General features: G+C 41.0%; 1 protein-coding gene across 12 annotated transcripts in view; it reads right to left on the minus strand.

Annotated features, from left to right (window-relative positions):
• ZNF827 (zinc finger protein 827) overlaps positions 1-18,994 on the minus strand; it is a 154,941-nt gene that overhangs the window by 5,339 nt on the left and 130,608 nt on the right. For 6 of the 12 annotated variants that reach the window (XM_086889331.1, XM_086889335.1, XM_086889333.1 and 3 more), the window contains 5 exons: positions 8,316-8,453; positions 6,592-6,763; positions 4,984-5,150; positions 1,882-2,073; positions 1,610-1,787 (listed from right to left, as the gene is read on the minus strand). In XM_086889331.1, coding sequence (XP_086745457.1) covers positions 1,610-1,787; positions 1,882-2,073; positions 4,984-5,150; positions 6,592-6,763; positions 8,316-8,453 — 847 coding nt within the window. Of the gene's footprint in view, positions 1-1,596; positions 1,788-1,881; positions 2,074-4,983; positions 5,151-6,591; positions 6,764-8,315; positions 8,454-18,994 lie in introns of all 12 variants that reach the window. The other 6 variants (XM_086889329.1, XM_086889328.1, XM_086889330.1 and 3 more) reach the window with 3 other exon arrangements.

The raw sequence follows: 18,994 nt of genomic DNA on the forward strand, positions 1-18,994 counted from the left end.
TTGAGGAAAGTGAGTAATAACAGGAGGACAAAGAGATATTAAAACACCTGGACGCATATCCTGATGCACATCAAGTACTCTGATCCAGAGAGGGAACCTGTCACTGAGGCGTCTAATGTGATTCTCTCTTTCACCAGAGGACTTGGCTGTCAATGCACACATACCTCTCCTGGGCTGGGTGCTCTCTGGATCAGAATCTCAGATTTTGACCTGGAGCTGGAAGAATCATGTTTTTTTTCTCTTCCCCCACAGCAAACAGGAGACAGAAAAATACAATTTACTTAGATCTCTTCAGGCTCTTCTGGATGCCTTAAAAAAAAATAAATCAGAGCTTTTTCTTAGATGCAGCTTTCAAGGTACCTAATTATCACTTGAGTTGGATAGGAATATAGACTGAGAAACCCATTCTGTCGGGAAGACTTGAGTCATACTATGGTCCTGGTTTTTCCTTGGTAAATAGAGCAGATTTTATGCAGCTTAAAACAAATGTTCATTAGACAACTGGTCTGTATGTCAAAGGCAGACATCCCATCGTTCTCACAGACTTCTTGTTTCTCAGTCTGGTCTTCTTCCTAGATTCAGTCATCTCATCTCATCTCAAGTTACCACAGATCCCAGCCTGTGGAACTACTGAGTTGGAGACCAGAGCTGCCTGGCAAACAGGACCAGTTTTCCAAAGCTGCAGACAAACCGAGGGAGCTGCACGCGGCAACGTTGAACGTGGTGCGCTCCTCGTGTCCCAGCCACAGCGCACTGAAAACATCAGTCTGCCCAGCAAGAGCAGCAGAAGCTGGGAGCCCTGTGCTGGACCCTAGCTGGGCTCCACGTGGTTCCAGCCTTTTTTCCTGCAGCAGCTGGACCAGACAGAGACCAGGGACGTGCCTCTTTCATAACATCACACTGCCTGTCCACAGAGCAAGCATATGGCCCCAGCAGCCCCTCCTTCCCTCAGGAACCGACTTTGACATAAGGGTACATTCTCTAGAAACACTACTCTGCCCCAAAAGACCTTAAAGGACACCACCACAGCCAAAACCAAAGGGCTTTTATCTCAAAAGACTGCATTACTCATTGTGTTAATTTATACAGTTATATGATTGTTATGGGGCACGCAAACAAAGCAGAAAGTGTCCAAGTTATTCATTATTGGAGAGAAATGACTTTGGATTTGGGTATACAAAAGCTATAACCTTTGAGGTTGTAACTTCATACCTCGTTGCAGAGGCCATACAGGATTCTTTGAGCCAGGTGCAAAACACAGCCCGTGCTGGGCGTTTCTTTTTGCTGTGATGCCTTGAAAAAAAACCTTTATTCTGCCCAAAGCTCTTTGGAGCACTGCCTCATTCTCTGCAGGACCCATCACATACTGTTTTCTCTTTGTCTTGAACAGGTAAAGGACCACAGTTTGTTACATCTCCTCTGCTGCTAGGTTACCAATCTGCTGTAAAGATGCAAACCTGAAGAACAGGCCTTGCGTCATCTAAATACAAGGAAACCCCAAACCTGAATTATTAGTTAACCAACCCTTTCTGACTGACCTCCTTTTGTCCTATCCCCACAGTATTAAGGTGCTTAACACAGTAAAAGTTTGTGTACTTGCTTTCCTTACTTGAGCCCACCAGTGGGGACAGTGTGGCATTTCTTGTGCTCCAGTAATTGCTCGGGTGTCTTCATGAACTTGTGGCACACGTCACACTCGAACATCCGTGTGATCAGGTGGATTTGCAGGTGACGCTCAAACATATTTTTTGTTTTGCAGACAAAGTTACAGAAAACACATTCAAAGCCTGAAAAATAGAGCAAGAAAACTTAGTCCTTACACTGTGGCCAGATTGACTGCATAGAGAGTGAGAGTTTGTATTTCTTAAACAAATTTTTTACCTTTCTCTGACTTCTCTTCAGTGTTCACTGAGGTCTGACTACCAGGCACTACAGAAATGACCAGCAGGTTATTTGACCCCTTGTTTTTGGGGGCTATATCTGCATCTTCTTTGCTGTTGGCAGAATCACTCAGTGCTGACAGCGAAGATGAAGATGGACTGTTAGATTCACTGGGTGTCTTTCTCTCTTCAGCTGAAAAACAAAGAACAATAACTAGGTCAGCAGATTAGATGGAATCTCCATGATTCTGTTTTAAACTTCAGGAAGTACTTATATTCAAAGATAATTCAAAACAAGTCTGAAATTAATCGAGCTGATTAAAAAAACATTGTTTGGCCTCCTTCCTTTTTATTAGTGTTTAACCACAGTACATCTCTTAGTTTATCCTGCAATTGAGTGTTTCTGTGATGGTAGTGGGAAGGGATCATGCAATTCTATTTCATTACTGGACTGAAAAAATTCCCAAGAAAGCACTTTGATTACTCTGAGTTCAAAAGCTTGTCACTGTATTTCTGTAGGTTTGAGGGGCAGAAACCAAAAGTACCTACTGGTGCAAGCTAAACTTCCCCCACCTTTCCATTTATGTGGGTTTGGTCCAGTGAGTAAGTTTGGGATGAAAGGTAAAGGAGAATAATTTCCCCTCATTGTACTGAAGAGTGTCCTCAGTATCATTGCAGAGGTAATAGCGTGGTCTCACGATTTATACGTTTTTATTAGGATCTCCAAAATTATCCAAAGATAATTGAAACACTTGTTATTTAACTGGGCCTAGAGATAAAGCTTCTTTGTGAAAGAAAGAAAGCATCACAGCTTCCTTATGTGTGCAACAAATGTATGAAGTCCAAATCCCAAACCCTATCACAGACTAGAACTGAACAAGAGAGAGAGTTCCCATATGAGAACTGCCATAAGACAATGAGGCAAGGATGGGCAAATTACTCCCTCCTACCCATGTCCTGGTTCAATGAGAGCTGTGTTAAAAGGAGACTTCACTAAAACTTCAAATTCTCCATGTGATACAATCCCCTGATCAAAGCCTCTGCAAACACCAGCACCTGTGTACTTAACTTTAAACTGATGAGTGGCACCTTTAAGATGAAAACGTAGGAATGCACTAATGAAATCTGATGACCCAAGCTGCCAATAGGGAGGATGACTGGATATCATACAGAAAGATTCACTGACCTTGGGGACAAGAGTGATACAAATGGAATGAAATTTAATAGCACAGAGAACAAGGTTATGACCTGAAGGGCCAGCAACAATAATTTTTGCTACAAATGAGAAGTGCTTAGGTTGGAAATAGTCAAGGAAAACAAAAGTAGAACTGGAGCAGAACAGGCGATGAATATGAGCAATCAGTGTTGGGGAGCCTCCAAGGAAGGTAAATGTGATCACAGAATGTTATTGTGTGACCTATCCCCAGTAGCTGCTGCTGGTTTGCACTGCCACCACTGCTTATTTCATTTCAGCATGTACAGCTGTGATTGCATATGTCCAGAGAAGGGGTTCCAACAAGAACACATGCAGTGAGGGATTGGTACAGCATGAAAACTGTGTTCCACATAGGAAAAGGCTCGGTGTTCATTAGAGGGGAGAGTGTTGTTCTCCAGAAATATACTAAGGGAATAAATACTGTGGAAGGAGGGATGAAAGGTGGAGGGAGGAAAAGGCAGACTGCTGCTTCAAACAGAGGGTAGTTCTGGACAAGAACAATGTATGTGTAATCACTATGACACACAGAGGAAATTTTAAAAAGGTCCCTAATCTTTAATGCAAGAAAGTCTACAGGTGCCCATCTCTCAAAATAGTTTGTTTAAAACAATGATACTTCTTTGAAATCATATGCCATATCCTCACAAACAGTCCCTTTATGACCTGGTAACATCACAGGATAGGGAACTGGAGTCAAGTGACCCAGAAAAAACATTCTATTTTTTTTCTCTGTATTTGCTGTATGTGTGAGCATTTGGCTGAATCACCAGCTGAAGGGCTCAGTTGGGCAGGGTGAAGGAAGAATGAGGGAGTTTTGCCTGTCTTCAAAAGACAAGTAGCAGTTTCAATCTTTTAGCCACAATAGGAAAATACAGCAGAGCACAGCTCACTTTTGAGCTCTGAGGCTTTTCACATAGCTATGGGTGGTGTTTCTCATTTGCCTTCAACTCCTATTTATGAAGTGCAGTAGTGCTGAGAGCTATGCTGGCATAAAATCCCTTGAGAGCTTTCCAGTAGTTCATATTTCTGTAGTTCCATTTAACTTATGTATCTGTGAACACAACCAATTGTATTCTTCTCTCCCCTTTTCATCCCTCCTGTTTTCCCAATTTTATTCCTGGTAGGACAAGAAAAGCAATTTAGCTTTTAGAAAAGTTGTGCTGGATGCAATCAGGTTCTGTATTGTAGATACAACTGTGAGTAGTTTGTGGCAGCAAAAACACTACTGCCTGGTCTTATAAGAGAAATTAATGAAAAGGATCTCAATTTTCTTCTTCTTAAATTATGCCAGGCTTCGTTAGTTGGACTAAGCATATGGAGCTTGTTTGAAAACTGCTATTGCTCTTATCCTTGGCTATTAAGTGAGCAGGAGTTGTTCTGCTATTTAATATAAAATACATTTATGGTATTGCTGAATCACAGTGTCAACTAAATATCAGTGTGAAATTCCAAACTGATGGACTGTGGGGGAAAACACAGTGAGGAGCAAAGCTCAACATAATGTTTATTTCAGATTTAGACCAGGTATGCACAATTAGCCCTCAAAGTCACCTTATCATCGCTGAAGTCAAAGCAGGATTTTGATGAAATAGTAAACCAGAAAAACAAATGAAATATTTGACTGACTCCAGTAGGGAAGGGGATTTGGGGGATAAGGGGAATAGGAAGAAGAAGGCTAAGTAGTCCTTCATTTATTTCACAAAACTTGAAAACTGATCTGCACTACCAGATAATTTGCCTGGCTGGAGTCCAATTCACTTCAACTTTGAGAGATCAGGCCTTAATTAGCAAGCATTTCAGTGAAAGCAGAGTGCTAATGGGAAGTGTGAAGGTTGCACCTAAAAAGCAAGGAAGAGATCACTGCAGCTGGGAGAGAGGGATCATCACCTGTGTGCTTGTTGTTGACATGAGCCTTCATATCTGCCTCTTCCATAGTGACAAAATCGCACGCCGTGCAGCAAATGGAGAACATCCACTGCTCCTTATCCACATGGAGGGACATATGACTGACAAACTGGACATTCATCTCCGTCTCAAACCCACACACATGGCAGCTGCAGGCAGAAGAGAATTCAAGAGTAAAAGAAACGTTGAAAACCAAAAAACAAACAGAAGCCTATTGCCTTTCCCCAAATTTGCAAGAGGAAACTCACAGCAGAGTTCCCTGCTCCACCTCGCTGCCCAGTGTTCACTGCAAAATTCTTTTGTCTGCTGAACTGCCTTTGAACTGATGGCCGTGCCAATGTGATTAAGGGCAGGCACAATGCAACAATCCTGTACATGCTATAATGATGCTAAATAATCATAAAGTTAATTAAAAACTACAGATTCCAGATGCTGTGCATCACCTAACTGATTCCTTTGGGCAATAAGAGGCACTGCAGCTTTGCCAAGATGTTTAGTACAGCTGATACACTGACAAACAGAGAGCTTGCTGCACACTCCAGGAGTGATTTTCGAGCCCTGGAATGGTTCCCATGCCAAACTGGGATCTTGTGCAAAACTGCCTGGCAGTTTCAGTGTAAGCAAGTAAAAATGGGTTCAAACATTTCTTATGCTTGACTGGAAAACAGCAGTCTTCAGCTATGTGAATAATTAGCAGGGATACAGATTTTGCAGCCAGTATATGAACAGAGTGATACTGAGAGGCAGTGGAAAGGACCCTTTAATTTAACTTTCTTTGCAGAGTCCTCCTCTTGCTTTGATTAGGTCATTAACATTTAAAACAAGCCAGAAAGATTGGAAAAGGCATATACTCCAGGGCACTATTTTGCTTTCCCAAAGGGAAGTACTAGATAATCTAATCCGGCAGGTCTCATTTATTTCTTACTTCTATGATTTTGTAATTAAATCTGCTCTTGGCACTTTGACTCAAAGTAAGAGTGATTTGGTAATCTGCTTGGCCACTAGAGTGCACATCACAGTTTGCAGAGTGCACAATAGTGCATACAACAAGAAGAATGTCTAAATACCCATTTTATCTGGGCAATTCCTTTCAATTTTTCAGGCAAATTCTCCAGAAGGTTTTCTTTCTTTCACCATGTTGGTCACAGAACGTATAAACCACTAGCAAACAGAGGAAACGTGTAGATTGATAACACTTTTACACTATTTGATTTCCTGGATTTGGCTGAAGACAAGGGAACAATCAGAGGCAACTGGAAGCATCGAGCTTTAGATTTGCTGTGAATCCATATACATAACGGGATGTTTCCAAACACAAAACTTTAAGGAACACTGCTTAAAAAGTTAGAGAGGCTTCTGAGAGGCCCAGCTGCCTCACAAAGCCACTTAAAAAAACCAGCCCTACAGCAAACCCCCAAAGAGCACGAAGCAGCCAGCCAGGGCTCCCTGCTCATCCTAAACCAGATACGGGCAAGACAAATAATTCAGCCATGGCTCCAACCCCGCAGCACCAGAAGGGTGGCCCTGTCACAGGTCCCCAGCAGGCACAGGAGACGGTGCATGGCTCACAGCCCTCGCCTGGGTGCTCACCTGTAGTAATAAGGGTGCTTCTTTCCGTCGCTGCCCTCGGCCGTGACGGCACTGACGATGTCCTCGGTGTCGGTGCTCACCAGCTTCACCGAGTGCACGGTCAGGTGCTGGTTCAGGTTAGCACGGCACTTAGCAGCATAGGGGCACAAGTGGCATTTGTATTTTCTCTCTTCTGAAAAAAGGAGCAGAAAGATGTGAGTGTGTACCTCCGTCTGAAGCCAGCTGCTTTGGAAGCTGCCAGTAACCAAGTGTGCATTCCTTTGGGTTTCTCCAAGCGGCTTTCAGGATGAGGTACTTTGGAAGCTCGACATTTTAGAAGTTTATAGGAGCAATTACTCAGAAAAAAACCCCAACTAATTTGAAGGTAGTTTAGGGCTACTTTTTAAATTTGCTCTACCATTTGTAGTTGGATAATATAAAACTTTATAAGCTGGAAAACTGGGGCTACTTCTGTTCTGGGAGCTGCAGAAAAGCCAGTGGAGAAACAGGTCAATAGTCTGCAACTACCTCCTTTACCCAGCATCTTTTATTTGATTTTTGGACTTCGTTATTGTTGAGGTTGCCCACATGATCATTTGCAGAGAGCTGATAGTTGATGATTTTGTATTAAAATCTGAGGGTGGGAGGAAGTGGAACACTGTGTATCATCAGTCCAGTTGCAAAAATAAACTAATGAAAAAGCTCACTCAAAGAACAGTCAAAAAAATAAACTAATTCATCATGAGTTTCTAATGCTTCACATTTTAAAATATTCTTCTTTTTTTATTCTAAATTAATAATTTCTAGATATTGGCAGCGCAGTTTTTGTGCATGCAGCAGACTGCATTTTGTGAAGGGTCCATTAAAATAACCAAACATTACATCAGCTTTTACAACCTTTTCCTTTGCAGGTCTGCACCTCCAAAATTGAAATATGATGCTACAAGTGTGAGGGGAAACTCATTCCATAAAGCAATTTAGGACTAAGGAAACCCCACTAGACCATGGAGCATCTGAGCCTTTACAGGATGGCTCTGCTGGATGGCTCAACATACACTGGGATTGTACCAACAGGATTTCTCAGCACTACATGGGAAATTCTTGCTTCTGAGTGTTATTTTGTGCGGTGCACCTCAGCAGACTGACAGAGCACATCTTCCATATAAAAACTCTGTTTGTCCCAGCTGATTTGAAGCAGATTCACTTTAAGAAAGTTGATATGGGGTAGAAACAGCCCCTGTGTTCCTTTCAGAACTGAGAGGATGAAAGCAAAGATGAATGAGTTATTCAATGCTTTCAGTTTCACAGATTTAAAACACCAAGGCCAAATCTTTTGTTGATCAGTGACACTTGAAAAGCTCATCAGTGTGGTGGATTTAGCACTAGCATAATCAGGTGAATGATATTTCTGTCCAAAAAAAACCCAAATCCATAAAAAAAAAAGGCTGTGCCTTCTCTTCACTCCATTACCAGTCTTGGTTACCAGTTGGTGTCTACAGTCTGGTGTGCTGGAACCTGGACAAGCTTGAATTGACAGGTAAGGAGAAATTTCATGTAGTCTGCAAAGAAATAAGATGTTCACTCCCTAAGCCTGCTCTGACATTGTGTCCTGTTCCAGCCATTGCCTCTGCTCCAGGTGAGCCCAGGATGGCTCACACACTCCTCACTATGTTCTTTCTCCTCCTCCAAACAAACCCCACAGAATTCCCGAGTGCTGTACCCACCACAGGTAAGCCCTGCCTTACCTGTGTGCAGTGAGAGATGCCGGGACAGAGTCTGCTGGCGACCAAACACTTTTCCACACACATCACAGGGAAACAGCTGGTCATTAAATTTCCAAGATGGCAGTCCATTTCCCACCTCCAGCCCCAGCTTTTCTGTTTCTATGCCAATAAACACAAAGTCATCTTAAGAACTCTGAAGACTTGCAGATTTCATTCAGTAGAGCCCTGTAGGCATCATATAAAATGCAGCACTTCGGCAGCATGCTGTATGATCTGGCACATGAGTTCATTTAGAAAGGAAACTTCCAATGCTGGAAAGGAAATTAATCTTTCATACAGCATCTTTCATACACACTCTAAAGCAAAACGCTGAGCCAAAGTGTTCTGGACATAGGCACAGCCAAAGAGAAGCCAGAGAGAAAGTCAAGAGTGAGCAGGGCAAGCATGAACCTCTAATTATGGTTTTGTGGAACAACCACTCCTTCAGCTTTTTCAGTCACCCACCTTTGCCTGATGCATGAAGAAGCCTGGTCTGAGATGGTCTGTCTAAAACAGGATTATTATTCATGGCTGAATAAAGATTTTCAGATAGGTTTTTTTCCTACTGAGGCAGGAATTTTTGCTACATAAAATCATTTAGGTTGGAAAAGATCTCTATGATCAAGTCCACCCATTAACCCAACATTGCCAGGTCCATCACTAAAGCCATGTTCTAAAGTGCCACATCTACACACACATGAGCAGTCTGACTCTGAAGACCAGAAGATTGCTCATACAAACATTAGAACAAAAGGAAGCAGCACCCCAGTAAATGGCTGGCATCCAAGGTAAGCTCTACCCAGCATTGCTATCCTCTGGCATCAAAATCCCCAGCAGCTTAGAGGGCCATTGAAAAACTGTGACCCAGAGTGAGCTATTAGCTTTTAATAAGTGGTTTAATTGTTTCAGGAGCAGAGAGAGTCTGCAATACTGAAAAAAAGAAACCCCACAGAGCATAGAGCACAGATATGAAAGCACTTTGTAAGGAAGTTGAGAAAAAGGAACTGGGAATGAGGAAGAGGGAAAAAGGTTACACAATGCTTCAAAAAACTGAAAGCATGGCCAGTTTTGATTTGGACAGAATGGAGCAAAAAGCAGGTAGAGACTGGGGAAAGCAGTGTACTGCTTAAAACAATAAGAGAAAGAGCATCAGCAAGTCCTGAGTAAAAAAAATACCCTGTGCAAGGGTCCTGTTCCCTGAGGAGAAGGGACTGCTGCTGTAAGAAATGCACAGAACTGCAAGGGTACTTTTTAAACACAGCAGCCAGCAGTGAGGAGCTTGGTGTAATTCTTCTAGTTCCACTGGAAGGAAAAATGCCACTGGCAGAGCACCTTTCCCCAGACCAACACTGCCTCTGGGATCGCTGCCCAGAACAAGCTCCACCAGTGCGTGTGAACATGCCCTGATGGAGGAAAAACACTTGGCTGGGATTTCCAGGTAAATGCAGGGAGAGGAGCTGGGGACAGGGGTTCAAAAACATTGTAGTGAGCATAAGTCAATATGGTGGAGTTTGGCATAAACTGCAAAATCTTCATCCCATGAAGCACCGAGAAATAAACACCTCCCCCCCTTGTACTGGCAGCCCCTCACTGACAGTCAGCTACCACTGCAGATGTGAATACCATGGCTGAGAGAGTCTCCTTCAGAGAGAGCTTTTCAGATAACTCCACTGTGGTTTAGGCAAAGAGCTGTCAAATACTGTATTTAATTTAAGCAATAATAAAAACAATGCCTCATTTGGGGCAGAGAGTCCACATAGCAATCTCAGCAAATTTAGGGCTGGCCATACTTGCCAGCCCCTTCTCCACTACTGTTTTGTTCTCCTGTGACCCTGTAATATGTACAATATTCACACCAGAGGAATTCTGAGCAACCTCTGAAAGCTACCATCCAACAACACATTTTTCTTAAAATAATTTCTAGTTAGAAAACAAGTTCTGCCTATTCAAAATATTCATTTTGTGAAATTAAAAAGGAAGACACCCCCCCATCTCCTAAGGGCTGTAAGTGACCCATAACCTCTAAGAACTTCAATAAAGAAGGATTCTTTTTATTGCTACCCTTGAGTTCCAAACAATGGAAAAATCTGACTCTGTGGTAGTGCTACAGATGTTTCAGCAGAGCTTTTTGATAATCAAAACAGTGCTTCAAACAAGGAAAATAGTAATAATTATAAGAGAAGGTCACAAGGGTGTAGGTTGCTTCAATATGGTCACAACAAAAATGAATTAATTGGGACACGTACCAAACAAGCAGGCTCAATTAAGTAAATAAGTTTCTTAACAATTCACTTCAGTATAAGTTTTCAGCCCTCTTTTATCTCTTAAGAAAAAGAAATATTATATCCTTCCCTATGAGGGATTGTCCTGGGAAGCTCATGAGAAGCTGGAAAAATAGCAGCTCTCTGATTATCTCAAGCTGGTGACAGCCAGTCCCTTGCAAAGCAGCTGCATATTTTCCATGGATGCAAAAGAGAACACTGAGGTGTTTTGAAAGTACTTCTGTTTGCTTTAACGAGGTATTTCTGAAGTCCTAACTACAGCACTTCTTCTCTTTTGACTGAATCTTCTCTCTGCAGAAAAGTGCTTTTTCTATTCAGCAGCTTCTTATCTTGCTCATGGCAAACCAGAACTGGTCTCTTGCAACAGGAGCCTCAGCACTTTGTGAAAGATTTCTCAGCTCCAAGGAAAACCACCTATTTCCACCCATTCTACCCTCTGGGCAAGCTTTGACTGCATGCTGGAAACTAGAGCTCTGTGTCCATACACTGGTCCAGAAATCTTCCCAGAACATGCCCGGCACCTGACCTTGCCAATGACCTGAAAAGTCATGTGAGTCAACTTCCACATTCATTCCTTGGGCTCTGGCTCCAGTTAATGCCAGGGAATGGTGTTTTCTGGGAAGTGAGTGCAGGCCCGGTGAGGCTCCAAGACAACAACACTGGGCTGTGCAGTGTTCTCTGTGCATCCCTAAGCCTTATTCCAAAGCAGTCAGTATTGTTAGCCTTAAAGAACACCTTACACAGTGGCCAGGAAGAGGATGGAATGAGACCAACAAATGTTAAATAATAAATCACTGTTGTGAAAGATGTCTCACAGAAATCCATCGTTCACCATGACATCCCTGTACTAAAATGAAATGGAAAACAAAAAGAGAGAAAAACAAAAAGGACTTGATACAAGATTTCTGTAAATGTCCACAGCTAATTCCAAAACTCTTGTGTTAGAAAATCATACAAGACAAAATTATGTTGAAGTTATTAAGCAATAGACTGCATTTCTGTGTGAGCTTTGGAATTTAAAACAAAATATGTGCTCAGTAAAATGAAAGGCCTCCAAGTTCTCCAGTACATTAAAAAGAAACAGAAGGATTAAGACTCAGGTTATTACAAAGCTAGTGATAAAATTATTTTGAAATAACTTTGCGTAGAACCCTTAAGAGCTAAGAATCTTATGTAAAGGTAAGACTTTAATTAAATATAGTGACATACATATTTGTGGACTTTTCCTGTCCTCCTGCATCACTCCTCTTTTAGCCACAAGTCACCTTTATAATGAGTAGCTGCATAGAGCTGATCATCCAAGAATGGGTTAAGAACTGCCACCATCTGTATTTTCTCTGAGATGAGGACATGAACTGCAGAAACATTGTTCTGTGCCTCCTCTTCCTTTTCCAAATAGATTTAATTTCTGACAAACAAAGCACTGCAGTTTGAAAGAGTCACCATTTACCCTTTTCCTGAGGTGTTGGGCATAATTCTGAACACATATGTATTTTCAGTTTTCACATTTAGTGATTAATCTTTTCCTCTTCCTTTCCAACTGGTGATATCAATACAGAAAGTGTGTTAACCACCCCTTCTGAAAAGTCTTTACCCTGACTTTTGTCAGGATATGTTTGGAGAGAGGACACCATATCTGGTGGAAGCTGTAACTGAAGAAGAGGACAAGGTGTAACCTGAATACAAAAGTGACTGTCTGGAGTCACCCAACCAGCCTTGTGACTGCTGGTGGCTGTCAGGCACAAGAACTCCCCAGGGACTGGCTTTGGACTCTGATACTTTGATTATTTATTTTATTTGACATATCTGTCAATTACTGCTTCACAATGTTTTATACTACATTGTGTTTTAATATGCTGTCCAATGCCGTGGCCAGCTTTATATCGTATATATTAAGAATGAAACCACTATTTAAGTGAAAAAGACAAGCCTAGAAAGATAAACAAAAAGTGTGCTGAGGCATCATTCAAAGAAGATGAATTCATGTTTATAACCTCTGCTGGTTTACTGTCTGCTCTCACATCCCGTAACTCACTTAAACAGCTGCTTCTCTGTTTTATCTTCACACCTCTGTAGACCTCAGAAGCAACCAAATCCACAAGGGCAGATCCTTATGATCAGATGGAATCCCATGGATATAAATTAAATAAATTGTTCTTTGCAATAAGTATTCCTTATAGAGATGAGATTGAGAGGTGCTGATAAGCCTTAACATGGAAAGTCAGAATTCATTTTCTCTCCATTCTTCTGGAAGTGTATGTCAAAGTTATATTTTGGGTTATTCAGACAGTTTGACACCACACAAATGGTCAAGGAGAAACCAGATAAGTAATTTTGAAAATTAAATGAACAGAAATCCTGTGGAAACAGAGAGTGGTGGTTAGAGTGTTTTCAGTAAGTGCTGCTTGCAAGCCACCAAACCAAAAAATTAATAAACTGGCTGAGAAACAGTAGACAAGGTAACCAGGGTTCTGTGAGCTCATGGCAAGAGGATAAACACTCCTGTGCAGATGTCCAACAGCAAGGCATCTCACTTTGCTCAGAAAGACTTGGGACATTAAACAGTTACCAGGTAACTTTTGGCTGCTCCCAGCCTGAGATCAATTGCTGCTTTTTCCTTTGAGATCTGTCAAGTACCCCACATTTACACAAGAGGTAAATACACTGCATGCAGCTCTACAGGAATGTCACAAAAGCTTGCTCCATTTTTAAGGTTATTTCTGTTTGGTTATGTCTAAAAGACAAAAACTTCAAGAAATTATTTATTCAGAAACAAGGTATTAGGGTCAGATAATCATCCAAACATTGCTTTATAAACATTTATTTGCTCAAAGAAATTTTCTTTCCTTCTCCTGTCTGCATTTATCTATCTTATTACACAGTCTCCCTATTTCTGCAGTGTTCCCATCATCAAAGATGCATTTTATTGCTTTGGAGTCTTCCCCTTACATGTTCATCCATCACCTCTGGCAAGAACACTGTATTTAAAAATTGAGAACTCCTTTTATGAAATATGTAATTATGGCTCTGTTGCAAGCTTGTTTGCCAAAAGCCTGTGAAAGGTTCCCAAGCTCAAAAATATATTGACTATATGGAATTGCAGTGCTCCAAATAGTATATATCTTACTCCCTTTCCAATTTGCTTCCACAAAGGTTTTATTTGTAGGGCCGGAATCCTTATTTCTAGTAATTCAGTTAAAATAAACAGTGTAATCCTTCCAGGTACTGTAGTTCCTGACTAAGATATCTCTCAACTTATCTAAGGTATCAGAGATCCCCACTGGCCTTGCACTCTTCATTTGTCGCTCCCTGCATCACTGCATCCTGTCTGGTCTTGGTTCAGGGTGGATCTTTTATTGCAAGCAGACCCCTCCACTGTTAACTGAGATAAGCAGTTGCTTTCTAGGCATAACATTTTTCTACATTCCCCACAGAAATACAAAGAAGATAGACTAGCTCTAGTTCCATGTGTGAGGGACTCATGTCCTATTTGATTCATAAGCCCCAAAAAACTGCACATAATCAATCTGAACAACAGAACAAATGTACAGAGGAAGCAGAAAAAGTCTACTTTCCAATAAAAAAAAAACCCTTTACTAACAAATGCTCTTATTTTCGTCCCCTCAAAAGCTTTGCAAATGTGTAATGTTACTATGGAGCTTGATAAAAAGTAGTAATGTTATGATAATTTAAAATCCTTTATATGGAAGGAAGTAGAACCCAAGTGATTTTATGTATCAGTAGCACAGTACTTAACCTGCTCTTTCTGAAAACAGCAATCATCAAAGTTGGAAATACATCAGTAAAGTGCTTGCACAGCCCACCAAAAGAAACATTAATATTGTGCACAGAAGTAGTCCAAGAGCACAATAATAGACAGCAGCACTTGAAAAGGTCACTGAGAAACAATAAAGATGTCAGGGTTTGGGAAAATAATAAAAACAGGTAAAAGATGAACTTTGAAGCTGACTCCATAGACAAACATGGGGGAAAAAAGTGAAGCCTCCCCCTTGTCCCTTCACTGCTTAGACTGGGCCCATTGCTCAAAAACGGACGATCAGAAGCAGAGGAGAAAGGGCAAAGAAGAGACTGGGACAACAACTGACTTTAAAACACAAAGCCACTCCCATCATCTACCTCTGCATCAAATCTCACACCTATTTTCACTTCTCTGTTGCAACAGAAGACTTCTGAGCAAGCCATGAGATACCTTGTGATAACCTTCATCTGCATTACAAAGCTCTGGGATTTGCTTTAATTCTCTGCATTAAACTCAAAACTTAAGAAACAACCAAGAAGAGAGAAAAAATACAATAAATTCCGTGCAAGGTGGCTGAAGCTAAAGATTTTTAAGGAACCCTAAAGCTACAGTAATGTTTCATTACTTGAAAACCACTTTTACAACGCATACATCATGGCATCAATTTGAGGATAGTGCTGGCTAACAGCCTCCTTTTCCCCCAGCTTGTATTACCACTGCCTTGCTTTAGCATAAACAAGACTTTCGTATGGTAACTGCATCCCTTACACAACAAGAAAGAATAGAACAGTGTAAAATTCACAACAAATGCAAAACCAGGCCCTCCCCAAGCTGTGAATTTGCTGACTGAGAAGTAGCAGTCCTGGCAGAGTCCCCTTATCTCACTGCATGACTCCAAGAGCTCCTCCATCATTCAGTTATCATAGGGAACATCAGCTGGGTTTCGTGGCTGCAGATGAAGTCATGCAATATGGCCCACAGGAAAAAGGTGGTTTTGCTTATTTTTTTTTCACTGAGAGTGCTGAGATTGAGTGATTTCAAGAAAGGCAAAGGAAGCACCAATGAATCTGCTCCCCAAAAAGCATTTCTCAAAGCTTTTTCTGATTATTGTTGGCCAAGAACAACTGAGCCTTTAAGTAGCAAAAGGCTCTATCACCATTATGACTATTTTTTTTCTCGTTTAGAAATAACAGCTAAAGTTAAATCCTGCATCTATTGCCAGAGAAAAACCTGGTAATGTTATCTCTTATCTCTGCACTATATATTTAATTTCATTTCCTCCCAAAAATATCTTCATGACAACAGTTAGATGTGCCATAATAAACTTTCATAAGTTTCCTCTAACTCCCAAGCAGGTGGACCTCACATCTATCTCAAGCATTTACACTGCTTGTAACACTTATTTTGGGTGCTACAACTCTGAGTTCCTATGAACTTAGGAAAGTATAATTTGGTCCTATTGCTATTTTTAAACCACAAATAATTCATTTCCATAACACAAACAGGTTTCTACCTTTTTAACTTTTCCCCTACAATTTTGCTTAAGACACACATCCAGAAAAACTCTTAAAAATCACTCAAACATTTGTGCACATTAGGACCATTATGGGGCATACAATTTTTCCTTTTGTGCTTTTGTTTGTGTCAGTGTGACAATTTCTGCTTGTAAGTCCACGGGAAATACAGGTTTTTCTTTTCTAATGAGAAGATAATAAACACACCGAGGACACTTGGCAGAGACTAACACTAGTAGTTCCCCATCCAGCATTCAGATACAAATGAAGACAGATTTGCCCTTAGATTGTATTTTTCTTTTCAGCTTTCTGCCTCTTTTTGAGTGAAGCAAAAATCTCCTGTATTTGGAAGAAGCTGATGACCAGAAACCTCGGTGGGGGAATGCAAAATAAAGTGCCAAGTGCAGGTTGATTTCCTGAGCTGAGTGAATTAACACAAAATAATCAACATTGTATGAACAAGTAACTACAAACATTCAGCCAGAGCCACCTTTCCCAAAGTGCTTGTGATTGCTGCTGTGAAATAAATGTTTTTGCTGCTTTTATTGCAGATTCCCCAAGTGATACACACTGATTCTGCCTTTCACTCACTCTTTTTAAGATATTAACATTTCTCCTTGCTCTCTCTCCTATCACCAGCACATGCATCTACCTGTAAACCATCCCCTCCTTCTGCATAATTCTCCCATCTACATTCTACTTTTACAGGGCACCAGTGAGCACCACAATTGCCCCAAACTCAACTAAAACACCCAGCAACAAGTTAGGGTAAATTTGTACTCAGATTGAAATCATGCTGTAGAAGGAAAAAACCATAAACTTGCCTTCAGCTTTGCTTAGATTATTTTTAAACAATACTCTTTATGTCTATCTATCCATCTGTTCAAACAGCTGATGAATTTTACATTTAATTTACTCTTAGGCAGACAAATGTTATAGAAGACAAATTTGTACAAGGTAAGATAGGTGAAGACTGAAGAGTCTCAAGGTAACTCTAAAAAGAAATGTCAGGAATGATGTGTTCCAATTCCTTCTGCAGAGCTAGAAAAGTAATTTTAAAACCTGTCTTTCTATTTCATGTTGAGCTTGTATTTGGAAAAATTTCATCTTTGGGAAACAATCGGACTCAGTGCTGATGCTTACATTTACAAAAGATTCTGATATTAGGAAAGACAAAAGAGGATATGAAACCAGAGATAGGTTTGAATGCAATGCAGATTCTAAACCACAGCATGCTGAGTAGCTGTAAGCCAAATGCCTCATCTATCAAATCTCTTTCAGGAGGTTGTTCAATCACCACTGTAGCTTTGTTACTGAATTTATATCCCAGAATTATATCCCAGACCAGCTTGTCTCTCCCTCACCCAGAGGCACATCAGCCACTCACCAAATTTACCCATCATCCCGACAGGTGCTTTTCATATTTTTTTAAAAACCCTCCTGTGACAGGGGCTCCAGAGGCAGCTCTGACTGTTGTGTCAGTCCAAAACCACCCCACTGCTAGAAAGTTTCACTTGGTGTTTAGCTCCACATCCTACTGCTAGAAAGTTTTACTTGGTGTTTATCTGCAATCTCCTTTGCTGCCATTTAAGCCTGTTATTCCTTATTCTGCTCACATGAACACAGACAAGGTTTATTATTTTCCTTTCAAAGCTGTCATTTTACATATCTGTATGCCATTATCATATCTCCCCTCTTTTCTTCTCCAGACTAAATAAATTGGTAAAATTCTTCGATGTTCACACGCAGCTCATGTGTTCTAAACCTCTGACCACTGCTGTCTCCTCCACATTGTTCTTGGATTACAGAGCCCAAAATTGAACTCAGGGCTCCAGCTGCAGAGCAGAATTACCACATGGGCCTTACACACAACATTCCCAACACCTCAGCCAGATGCAAAGCCAGCTCTAAACACGGTGTCTGACCAACACTAACCTGAAACCCTGCCTTAAGCTGCACTGCCTGGGCATTCATCCCTCCCCTTTCTTCATGGCTCTCACCATTCCCCCAGACACAGAACTTTGATCTCACTGCATTGGCTGCTATTTTTCACAGTTTCTTCAGTTCCTCAGGGTAAGTCTCAACTCTAGTTCTGTCCTCTGAAGTGCTTACAGCACCTCCTTGCAAGGTGTGTCCCAGACATTTAAGAAACATCCTTTCTCCTCCATCATCCACAATGTTAATAAAATGAATGACTGCCAGAGCAAGCACAGCCTCTTGCAGGCTCCATGTGATTCCCGGGCTTTGACAGCTACACTTCACCCTTAATTAGAGCTGTACCCACCCTTAATTAGAGCTGTACCTACCCTGGGTTTCCTTGCTCACTATGGGCATATTGAGGGAGGACACATCGGAAGCTTCACTCAAGCCCAGAGGTCATTAACAATTGTTAGGCTTTTTTCCATATGCATCTCCAAGTTGTTTCCAGCTGTCCTTCCTCAAGCCAACAGGCTTAATTTTGCTGTTTTCCCATCTTCCTTTCCCAAATCCAGTTCTACAACTTTGTGTCATTCTCCCCCAAGCTGTCTTCTATCACCTGCATCAAAAGGCAGCTTCCAAGAACTTGCTGGGCAGCCCTGTGCATTCACTTCCCAGAATAATACATGGTCGACAAACTCTCACACTTCTCACTAAGTACTTCCAATGATTGTAGCTGCTAAAAAAAACTTTCTTAAATTTGATCTCCACTTGTGTCATCTGGTTAAGAATATTTGTGGAAACAGTGATTTTACTTTTTCAAAAATCACTTGCTATTGAGTAACTATTACTCAGCAAACTTATTATGGTAAGTTAAATAATAAGAGTTGCCAAAATAATAAGACATGTCAATGAGTATCTCTGCCAGTATGAGAACATTGCACAGTATTGGAAAATAAAATTTACCCTCTATAAAGACAGCCCATAGCAAAACAAGAAACACAAGTTTTCAGATCGATGTCAAGTGCCTTTCAAGACAGCCATTAGACACAGACCTGAACTCTTTCTGCTTGTTTTAATTAACACCTTTCATCTTGAAGGTCCTGTAAACAGGAATACTGCAAAATAATCAGTGCAGTGACTTCACAGGGAAAAGAAGTGAAATCTATGTGGCCACATCAATTTGTG

Source organism: Cyanistes caeruleus, chromosome 5 (genome assembly GCF_971803275.1).
Source record: "Cyanistes caeruleus chromosome 5, bCyaCae1.hap1.1, whole genome shotgun sequence".
NCBI lineage: Eukaryota > Metazoa > Chordata > Aves > Passeriformes > Paridae > Cyanistes > Cyanistes caeruleus.